This window comes from Alexandromys fortis, unplaced genomic scaffold (genome assembly GCF_014885135.2).
Source record: "Alexandromys fortis isolate MF-2015 unplaced genomic scaffold, M_Fortis_MF-2015_v1.1 scaffold_33, whole genome shotgun sequence".
Classification (NCBI taxonomy): domain Eukaryota; kingdom Metazoa; phylum Chordata; class Mammalia; order Rodentia; family Cricetidae; genus Alexandromys; species Alexandromys fortis.
In genome coordinates this window covers 1786919-1798595 of record NW_026067917.1, presented here as the reverse complement: position 1 = coordinate 1798595, position 11677 = coordinate 1786919, and the positions used below count along the sequence as shown (strand labels likewise).

General features: G+C 42.4%; 1 protein-coding gene across 5 annotated transcripts in view; it reads left to right on the top strand.

Moving 5' to 3' along the window:
* The window catches only part of Fmnl2 (formin like 2), a 251001-nt gene that overhangs the window by 194388 nt on the left and 44936 nt on the right, over nucleotides 1-11677 (top strand). For all 5 annotated transcript variants that reach the window (XM_050139987.1, XM_050139983.1, XM_050139985.1 and 2 more), the window contains 3 exons: nucleotides 7389-7497; nucleotides 9236-9312; nucleotides 10746-10839. In XM_050139987.1, the coding sequence (XP_049995944.1) occupies nucleotides 7389-7497; nucleotides 9236-9312; nucleotides 10746-10839 (280 nt within the window). The remainder of the gene's footprint in view (nucleotides 1-7388; nucleotides 7498-9235; nucleotides 9313-10745; nucleotides 10840-11677) is intronic.

Below are 11677 nucleotides of genomic sequence, written 5' to 3'. Positions count from 1 at the left end.
AAAAAACAAAAAAAAAAAAAAAAAAAAACCCAAATTATAGGACATCATTCTGATTTTATGGTTTTATTTATTGCCACTTGAATTTTATTCTTTTTCTGTTTCTTCTCCTTGTTATCTACCATTTGTTTTAAGTTTTCCAACTCTAAGGTTACTTAGTGAAGAACTTGATTCACTGTTGGCCTAGAGGATCACTTAAAAGGGGAACATTACCAAGAAAAATACCCTCAAAATATGCTCCTCTAACCTTGGTATTTATTTATTTATTTATTTATTTATTTATTAATTATGTATACAATATTCTATCTGGCATGTATGCCTGCAGGCCAGAAGAGGGCACCAGACCTCATTACGGATGGTTTTGAGCCACCATGTGGTTGCTGGGAATTGAACTCAGGACCTTTGGAAGAGCAGACAATGCTCTTAACCGCTGAGCCATCTCTCCAGGCCCTAACCTTGGGTTTTATCTGCCCCCAAATGAGGTGGCAGATGGTGATTAAGAATTTTTGTCTCCTGCTTTAGAAAGGAAAAGCCACTGTAAACGAGCTGAGAAAGTGCCTACCTTGTCACTGCAGTGCTTATGGTCCATTCAGTTTAGAGGAGGGCAGACGTACTCTCGAACACACGTCATCATATTTTGAAGGCCAGGCTGTTGCTCGTCAGTGGTGATTTATTGGAAGCGTGTGAGAATGGGGTAGTTTAGGATGAGTGCACACACTTTGACTTTCCTGTCACAAGTGAGACAGTTTCCTTGGACACTGTTCTCTAGGCCGTGTGCCGCTTAGCTAGCTGTCCCACAACAAATGCCTTCAAGGGAAACACGGTGGGAAGTCAGACATTGCAGGTTAGCCAAGACTTGTCATTCTTATCCTGAGCTGACACCTTCCTTGCTGTCCCATTGGGAAGCAGTTCTAGCTCTTGCCTGGGTCTCCAGTGGAAATATAGAATTCACCGAACATTCCAATCCTTATTAAGAACAAACGACGTTTCCGCTTCTCCCCCCTTCCCTCCCTCATTGTCTCCGTCTCCATTTCGCTCTTCCCACCTCCCTTTTCTATACTTTGAACTGTCTGCATGGAACTATTTCAGCTTTGTTTCTTTTGGCTTTGGAGCCAGCCAGCAATGTACTTGGCTCATTTTTAAGCATCATATATTTTATGTTTAATTTAAAAAATGCCCAAGTGACGTCATGTCTAAAGGGTAAGAGTGGAAACCTTAAACCCCAGATTTTGGTTAAAGTGCTTTTGGCCCAGACCTTGGAACGGTTGTTGGTCTAGTCCTGTCAAATGATGTGACATCCTGGTGGGGGACTGCGTTGCTGTTTGGTTGAACCTTTAGTGTCCAAGGCAGTTCCAGTTCCTGCACTTCAGATAGGTGCTAGTTTGATGTCTAAGGCTGAAAGAGCCTTTACAATCGAAAAAATATATGTCCCCCCGTCCCGGTTAATAGGGGCTGGATTTAAGAATCCCAGTGTTGTTGACAATGCAGTTGCATAGAATGTTTTTGAAAAATCCTTCTCTAGACTTTAGGACTTCCTGGTTCAAGAGTCAGCTGTGTTCTAGTTCGTATTCAGTCCTTAGACGATGGAACTACAGAAGAAAGGCAGAGTTTACACACCATACAAACTCATTTTTTAATTTTATTTTCTTTGCATTGGTGTTTTGCCTGCCTATGTGTCTGTGTAAGGGTGTCAGGTCTTGGACTTAAAGACAGTTGTTTGAGCTGTTGTGTGGGTGCTGGGATTTGAACCTAGGTCCTCTAGAAAAGCAATCAGTACTCTTAACCGTGGAGCCATCTCTTCAACCCCATACAAACTAATTTTTACATATGTGTACTAGAGACCAAACCCAGGGCCCTGGGTGTGTTGAACACCCCCCTGGAGTAACTTCACGTGTATACAAATACATGTGTGCATTGTGACAATAGATGGGCCATGACTTACCTGGAGACACCACCAGGTGAGCAGTGGCTGGATTCCAGATGTTCACTAAGTGTCTGGGGCTTTGTAAATACACCTGTCTGTCGTCAAGCTTTGGCTCAGGAGTGGAGGCTGTTTCTTGTGCTCAGGATCGCCATAGACATGCTGCTTGTCACTTATTCTCAAGTTTATTACCTACTGTTCTTTTCTAAATGTGTGTATTCCTGCCACAAGAACCAGCTCTGCAGGCTGAGGTGCTTGCCGTGCGCCCTTTTCGAGATTCTTTTTCACTGGTGAGGTGGTGAGTATCATCGTGGTCCTAAACAAGACACGTTCTGCATCAGTCTTGCAAAGCACACTTGCGGATGCTACTTAGATTTAGGTCCCTTGTCCGTGTGAGCATTGTTGTAGGACTTCTCACACATGTGTAGCTACAGAAGCTTGGCGAGGTGTGCTTGCAGAGATGCAAGTGTCAGGAATAGAGTTGAAAAGTCCTTGTGTGTGTGTGTGTGTGTGTGTGTGTGTGTGTGTGTGTGTGTGTGTGTGTAGGCAGAGAACAACGTGTGATATCCTTCCCTTTTATCTTTACTTGAGTTCCAGGGAATTGAGCTCAAGTTCTCAGACTTATGTAGCAGGAGTTTTTTTCCCCACGAGCTTTCCTACCTGCCCAGTTTGCCATATGTGTGTTGTTTTGTTGAGACAGGATTTCACGCAGCCCTGGATGACACTGAATTCCTAATCCTTCAGCATCCACTTTCTTTCTGCTGTGATTATGACTCCAAGCCCCACATCTACCTTCTGTTTGGTTCTATGTTAAGTCAGTTTTATAATAATCTGTTTCTATATATATGTTTGTCTGTGACCTCTCATTGGCAGCTCTCTGAAAACAGAATCTTCTCTTTATCACTAGGGTAGCATCCACAGTGGCAGCTCACTGCTTGGGAAGATGGCAAAGCAGTCCTCAAAAGTGATGTGTGAGAAACGTGATGTTTCATGGTGCCCTTCAGGAGCAAAGTACCCTAGCAGTCAGTTTCTCTGTAGCTGTTGCTGTAGCACAATTCAGGTTAGAGATAGTGGTTTACCACAGCAGCCCTCAGGCCTCCTACCCGGATGTCCACTCAATCTGTGTGAGGTGGATTCTAATGGGCAAAGATCAGCACTGCTTGTGAGAGAAGGCAGCATAGCTTGTGACCAGAGGCAGGTTGGCCTGTCTCTCCAATGACTATTGAATTGCATTTACTTGTACTGCCATGATTACAACATAGCACAGTTATTACTTGGCTGCTGACTGGTTTCTCATACGCTGGCCTCTGCTTCTACCCCATACTCCCATCCCTTTCCTTTTTTAATGAGGTAGGATTTTGATATGACACCAAAGCTGTCTTTGGCATCACCGTTCTCTTGCCTCCTTCAGTCTCCTGAGTGCTGAGACTGTGTGTGTGCCACTGTGCCTGCTGCCATTGGAAATTTTAATTGCTGTCGGATCATCATTATATTTTTATCCCTAAGTGGATCAATTCTTAGCACTCGTCAGTTACACTTACTCTTTTTCTGGGCAAACTGTTATTCACTCTTTTTTCACCTTATTGACACCTAGGTCAATATTTCAATACCAAGAATTAAAAGTGTTTTAAGCTGAGGTTTTCTAATGATACGTACCGCTTTGTCATAGGCGTTGTGTGATTTGCTTTCTTCCCAGAAATCTGCAAGTCTGTTGGCCCCATCGGGGTGAATCATGGCCAGCTGAGCATCTCTATGCAAAGGCCAGGTGACATGCAGAGGGTGCTTAGGACAGGAAGAACATGGTGATCTCAGCCTCTAGTTAACAAGATTTATTTTTCATTAGAGCGCATGTATGTCTGTGTATGTTCAGGTTGGGTGTAGGTGCCCGAGGAGGCCAGAAGGGCATCGGGTTCTCTGAGTAACAGGTGGTTGTGAGCCTCCACATAAGGATGCCAAGACCGAACTTAGGTGTTCTGCACGAACAGGGAGTTCTCTTAATCGCTAGTTATCTTTCCAACTCTTTAAGGTAGATTTAAATAGAGATCATCTAAAAGTTTTGATGTGTGTTTCTTTTTTCCTCCTGTTGGAGGAGGGATGCATGTTCATCACAGGTGAAGTCTAAAGCGATAGAGATAGCAATCACATGCCCAGGCTTGGGCCTCCCAGCTTGCTACTTTATATTTATCTTCTGGTCCCTAAACTCTTCAGAAATAAAAACTTTATCTTTTGTTTTCTATTGATGCTTACCAGAAGTTAGCATAAGCAGTAGGCTCTTTAAAAGGTGGCTTGCCTTCATTCAGAAACTTGGCCAGTTTTATAATCCCAGCATGAGATGCTGCAGCAAGAAGATAAGATTACCATTAGTCTGAGGGCAGCCTCGGCTTCATAGTGAGTTTCAGACTAGTCTGGGCTATAGAATAAGACCCTCCCTCAATAAAAACAGAACAAAACAAAAGCAACTGAAAAGAAGAAACAGAAGGAAGAAATTTGGTTTGGCTTCCTGTCCTGACTAATGGCCAGTCCTACTAGATGGCTTACCCTGTCCTCAGGGCCTTGTAGAAGTAAATTGACCAAAAGAGTTTTATTCACAATTTTGTTGGGATTTGAGGGTCATCTTGGGGCATCTGTTAGAACCCACTCCATAGAGAACTGTTTATCAAATGGCATTAGCTAGATCATATATTGGAATTGATTTAAAACTTAGCAAAAATGACAGTAATTTCTTGAGATAGTAGTTAAAGCAAATAAACTTAGAAATCTAATTATAAAGTTTCCAAGGTCCATAAGATGTGCATACAGAAAACTGTACATATCAATCCACGATATTCTCTAAAATCTTCCCTTACAGATTTGGAAAATACTTATATTTTTCAGCAATGAAAGAAGTATGTTCATTTATAGGTTACATTTATTGAACTGAAGGAAATTCTTTTAGCATAAGAATTTCACAATAGAAAAGTACAATTTCACATAAAGTTAAAAACAACAACAAAACCACTTCATTTCCTAAAATGTAGTATATAAGACAAAATTTAAACAGAAAAGTCCTTGTTTCCTGAGGGGAACCAATGATCTGATTTCTTCAAGAGATGCCCAGATGCAGTTGCTGTGGGCAAACTGTACCTTAATCCTGTATCCGGTACTGTTGAGGGCAGCAGGTGAGTCCTAAAAGTGACTGAAGGGACACCGTCAGACTGTCCTAACTGCCCTGAAGAGCTGTAGGGGCAGAATGTCACCCGATGACGCTGCTGTTGAGAGCTTCTGCTGGAGAAGAGCGCAGTGTCCCTGAATCTGGGAAGAGCCCCCGGTCTGGTCTCCTGTCTGTTTCTTGTCATGTGATGTAACTTCCTTGAGTTTCAGTTCTCTTCCCGTATGAAGAAAAGTTTTAGCACTAATGATACAATTTGCTGAGTCATCATTACTATGATTAGTTATCATTGGCTGTTCTGTTGGGCTTTACAATTTTGTATTGTTATGATTTTAAACACACAAATTCTACTGTTCTCTCTCATTCATTCCTACTTCAGCTTTGCATAAATATTAGGGAAAGGAATGTTTAAGCCAGGTACTATGCATTTTGAAAAAACTAGATTTGTTGCTCTAGAGCATAGAGAATCATTAATAAATATAATATTTAACATACTGAAATCTTACATATATAATCTTACTATACTTTTGAGTTTTTTTTTTTTTTTTTGGTACTGGAAATTGATCCCAGGGCCGGGTTCATGCTAAGCAAGTGCCCTATCACTGAACTATATTCCCATATCTCTTTAAATATTAGTGAGATGCATATGATATACCAAAGTGTATTTTAAAAGTTAATTCATCAAAATATATTCAGGGTTTGTCCTTGCTGCTACACATACAGTTCTTTGTGTTAATCCTTGCTGTACAGCAGGGAAGAGCTTCAGTGTAGACTGAGACCATCGTGTGTGCTTAGGTCAGCCTGGCTGTGTGACAGTTCTGTGGACTGTCTGTTAGACCCCCCAGGAAGTGTGTCAACAGTCATACACTAGCTGGAGTTACGGCAAAGTTACGTGGTTGTAAGTTGCACTGGACACACTGAAATTGGCCTTGCAGATTCTAAGTAGTAACAGGGCGTTCTCAAGGCGCTGATAAGGGTAGCAACTTATTTCTATCATTAAAGCGGGTACAGTTGCAGCTGGATAAAGGTTGGGGTCCAAAGTGTATCCTTCACTGACCTCAGGTTAATGTGCAGCCTAACCCCGTAGGGTCCTGGGTTGCTAGGTTAGTCCCTATTCTTGCTTGCCTCACATGTATGGAACCTTTCTTCAGATTTAAAAATGAAATCTTTTAATTAGCTTACAAAGTAGCAGGTTTCCTTATGGCTTCGTCATACATCCTTAGTTTGGGTTGACCTCTACTCTCGATTGTATTCTTCCTTTCCCAGTATCCCCTCTTCTACCTTCATCCTCCTTCCAAGCTCCACGTAGTTACAGATGTGAAGTGTGTTTTATATAGGCTCGAGGTTACAGAGGTTGCCTGTCCCGAGTTCCTGCCGAGGCAAAACTTCAACGGACTCTTTTAGCATTATGTGTTTTATATGACTGGTATTACACTGTCTGCCCTGTACTATTTGTAAACTAATATAAGACTCCAATAATGGAGCACTGAGAATATTAATCATAACACAGAAGCAGTTGAATGCTGATATTTAGCATATTTTCTCCTTAAGTTTTAGCTGCTGTATCAGACTTAGGGCGAGGGATCAGTCACGTTTTGGGGACATTTGTAAAGAACTGAGGCTTCAGGATCTAGTCTGTCAAGGTGAAGCCACAGTTACTAATGTGTGACTTTGGCTAGGATTAAATTTTATTGTATCCATAATAAATAAATAAATTTAAAAAAATTTAATTCTGTCTGCATGTATGCCTGCAGGCCAGAAGAGGGCACCAGACCTCATTACAGATGGTTGTGAGCCACCATGTGGTTGCCCGGAATTGAACTCAGGACCTTTGGAAGAGCAGACAAGGCTCTTAACCGCTGAGCCATCTCTCCAGCCCCTAGGTTTAAATTCTTAAAGCAGAGACTTGAGGGCAGCAGCGGGAAGAAATGGTTAAAATCTGGTCACGTGATTGGAGGTCAAGGTCTGAGCTAAAGTCCAGTCCCTCTCGTGCTGTTCTATTCACCAGTACAGTCTGCCAGCGAGTGCTTCAGTACACCTCGCCTGGCCACTGACCATGACCTGGGATCCCTTCAACTTCTCACACCCCCTCTCTCTTATTATGTGTTGTAAGGAGGGTTGAGTTTCATTGAGTGGGGATACAGCCTGAAGGGTTGGTGATAGGATCACAGAACCACTGGGCCTTGCCCTCTGGAGTGGCTGGTGTTGGTGGTGTTAGCCTGCAGCTCTTTGAATGATTGCACCTGTTTAACTCTGGTATGCTCTGTGCTCGCTAGAGCCTGTCGTTTCATGAAAGTGCTCCTCTTTTCGCCCTGTTTTTAGATATAATACTTTGCCAAGCAGAAGAACCCTGAAGAATTCAAGATTAGTGAGTAAGAAAGATGACGTTCATGTCTGTATCATGTGTTTACGAGCCATCATGAATTATCAGGTATGTGTTGAATTGTCAAGTATGTGTTTGTGTCAGTGCCTTAAAAGAGTCTGGTGATAACGGGTTTAGATTTCTCTCTCTCTCTCTCTCTCTGGTGCATGTATATGGGTGTTGGTCTTTGTATAATTCTTTGAAGTGAAGAGTATGATTTAATGAGATTTCGTTCAGAAAATTCTGATTCATTCTAATGCTCAAGGTTTAGGTCCTTGGCTTCATATTTTAGTATTTAGAATTTATCATGTAGTGAGTGATACATTATCTTTAGCTAAGTGCATAGCCACGGTGCTGTTGGCAAGAGCAGTTTAAGCGTGTGTGTGGGGGGGTGTTAAAGAATGGCTTTCAGAGCACACAGTAAGATAAAAACTCTGGAGTCCGTGGTTCTTCCCAATGTATGCCCCTTTAATACAGCTCCTCATGTTGTGGTGAGCTCCTGTACCATAAAATTTATTTTTATTGCTACTTCATAACTGCCATTTTGCTACTGTTGTGAATCATAATGTTATCTGACAGGTGTCCCCTGAAGGGGCAGAGACCCACAGGTGGAAAAACCACTGCTAGACTTTGATTCTTTGAAGGGACTTTGCTGTGACAGCCAGAAGGGAAATGGGAAGGTGTAGCTGAACTCAGGCTGTGGGGTCAAGCGAGGGTTCTGTTAGGTATATTTGAATCTTTCAGAACATTTTATGTCTTTTGCCTTTTTGAGATAGGATCTTAGGTAGTTCAGGCTGGCTTTGAACTCCTGATCCTCTTGCCCACCACCTTCAGTGCTAGGGTTACAGCCCTGTGCCTCCATGCTGGTTCATAGAATGTTCTTGAGTAGGTGAGAGGGAGTGAGGTCAGGGATTCCAGCAGAGGGGCTGGCCTCAGACTGGAGCGTAGACCTGTCTATCTCTCAGAGGAGGTGGATTAGCTTTTGCTTTTTGGAGAGATGCCTTGCCGTGTGGTCCATGCTGACCTCTAGCATGTCACTTTCCAGCCTCAGTCTCAAAAGTCTTTTTTCTTCTTATTTTTTCTCTTGTCCATTGGTTGCAAATATTTTCTCAGCATGAGAGGATGATCAAAGCTGTGTGGGTGGTTGGAAGACCCAGTAGTTGCTCCCTTAGCCGTATCTGGATTCTTGATGTGGACTGGCTCGTTTGTATGAGTGACAGGGCAAGTGTGCATCAGAACGGCCATTGCCAAGGGGTGGAGTAGGGGGTGTGTTAGGGAGATGGACTTCAACCCAGGTGCATGGTGGAGTCATTCTGAATGCTTGGAAAATTCACATTTTGGGCCTTTGACTTTGAAATGCAGAGTCAACAGATCTAGGTGGCTCTTGGGAATTCAACCAGGACTTGATTTTGTTTGGGCTTCATGGTGATTTAATGCGTATACAATTTTCCAATCACTAGAGCCTTTCACTGGTTTAAAAAAGAAAAACACATTGTTCATTCATAAATAATGGAAGGATGCCCATGAGCAAAGTACCCTTTAAAATGGATGGCATCTTTTGAGAATTTGGGGGGAAGAAGTCTGTTCTCACACTGATGTGCTAAGAGCTCAGCTGCCTTCCTAGAGGATACGTGTCACATGAAGCAGAAATGTCTGTGGGTTTTGGCAGTGTTGGAGACTGGGTCTCAGGGCTCGCTCATGGGAGGCAGGCTCTTCCACTGAGCTATACCACCAGCCCAAGTGTTTGGTTTTTAATCAACATTGAAACTCAGCTTGTAATGCTTTCCTTTTCCCCTCTCCATTTCAGTATGGTTTCAACATGGTCATGTCTCATCCCCACGCTGTCAATGAGATCGCACTAAGTTTGAACAACAAGAATCCCAGGTAAGCATCGTTTGTAATGTTCAAGTCTAAATCTCACCAGGAAAGCGGAGGGCTAGTCAACATTTACCCATTTTCGGATGGAAAATCATCCAAGAGTGGCTCCCCTACCAAGCAAGACTGGCTGTAAACCCCTTGCCTATGTAGAATGGTTCGTCCCTTTGACCTGGTTAAACTGTAGGGAACAGAGTTCAGCACTGTGACAACGCCTGCTCTTTTCTCTACTTTACCTTGCATTCCCTGGGTAGCCTGGTTCCTTGAATCTCTACTGAAAACATTGATGGGCAGGATTAGGTTGCCAGTTCACCCAGGCATGGAGTCCGGAGAGTATTGCTAAAGGTTGGGCTACACCAGCTAACAGGAAACCTCAGCAGCCCACTGTGCCCTTATGTCTCTTGTTACCTTCACGCTTGTAGCTTAGTTAAAAACTGAAAAAGAAACACACACACAAATAAGAGTTGTGTGCACCGTTTCCTTTGTTATGTGTACTGTCAAGGCCAGCGCCACATGTTGTAGACATTTTACTCGCTGTTTGCTTTCTGGTTGTTGTAAAAGTATTTTGTCTTACAGTGGTTTCCGCATTTCAGCTGTGAACACTCTCTCATCAGATGCCCTTTTAAGGACTGAAGAATGATCTAGAAACTGTTAATTGCTCTTAAAAAAAAAACAAACCTCTGATTCTAAATTGTCCCTTTTAAATTCAAAGGGAATACAAATTGTAAAGTCCCGTATGCATATTGGATAGTTTGGTTTTGTGATTGCTTTTGTAGTTTACTAAAATACAAAATAGTCTTGCTTCCTTGTCTCTGACTTCGGCCACAGGGATGTTGTCATTCATTTTTCTTAAGACAATCGACATTGTGGAGTCTCAGAGCAGTGTTTGTCAAGAGGCTGGCAGTAGTTTTTATTCTGGAACAAAGATGAAATGCGAAAGCAGTCTTATGATGAGAAACAACGCTGTCTCTTTCTTCTTGTTTTATTTGCAGACTTCGAATTCATCTCTCACTTCTACCAAATGATTGCAAATGCAACTTTATTTTCTTGAGTCAGAGAAAATTTTTTTTATTATTATTATTAATTCAGCTATATTTGGGCACTTTCCCGGTCTCCGACGTAAGAACAAATACTGGAAACTTGTGTGGCATTTTCAGTGGCTCCAGTTCCAACAGTGAAAGGCAGAACATTAATTCCAGCTGATTTTGAATTTTGTCATGTTATGCTATTGACTGTTAAAGCTGACCACCCCCACCCAGTCCACACTCAGTGCAGAGTGCGTACTTAGGAAGGTCTCAGAATGCGCGTGGTGCCCTGGAGTTTCTGAAGGTTTAATGAGTGTTCGGGCCAGGGCTCAGTTCCCTGGGTGTTCATCCTGGAAGGAGCAGCTGACTCATTATGTCTCCTTCAGTGATTTATGTTTTTCTTTCTTGTTTTGACAGAACAAAGGCTCTTGTCTTGGAGCTGTTGGCAGCCGTTTGTCTCGTCAGAGGCGGGCACGAAATAATTTTATCAGCTTTTGATAACTTCAAGGAGGTAGGACGCATAGTTTTGATAAGAGTACACAAATGTCTCCCATCTTTGAATAGAGCAGTTTACCTTTTCATTGACTCTAGGACCATGGAAGCATAGATAGCTAGTTTTCTTGAGGCATGCCTGAGTTTCAGTTGAAGTGTCTTATGTAGCTGAATGAAGATTTCTTTGGGTATCTCATTTCCATCACTTGTTACCACTGTGTGCTGTATTCATTTTCCTTTGGAGCATGGGGACCATCATGTATCTAACAGGCTTTGATACACATCATTGAATTAAGATCTACAGTCTAACTTCCAGTAAACTTTATGAATTCTTTCATCATAATTATTTCTCCCATGTCCTGTTTATTTTCATTGTTTTGCTGGATGCTAAGTATGTAAAACTTATCAAACCTGTCAAATAGGAACACCCTTTGTAAGATTTTATAATTCTGAGAGATGCTTTTATACACACACATGCATGCATGCATGCTTAAACACTCTCCCCACAGACCTACTCCCCCACCCTTCACACCCCCCCAACACACACACACAAAAGTTAAAAGTGGTTGTGGAGGTGCACAGTCCTGCAATTCCGAGCATTGGGGCAGAGCAGAAAAGATGTAAAATGATGATTTGGCTACATAGTGAGTTCCAGGTCAGCCTGGGCTGCAGGAGACCCAAAAAGAAAAATCCCCAACAACAACAAAAGATGGATATATTTGGTTGAAACAGACTGACCACTGGAGATAAGGCTCAGTGTATCCATGGTAGGTGGTATGGAATTTGTCTCTTGTGTATAAAAGCCTTGGTTCAGGTCCTTGCACTAGTGGGAGGGAAGACTGATCTTAAAAACAGAG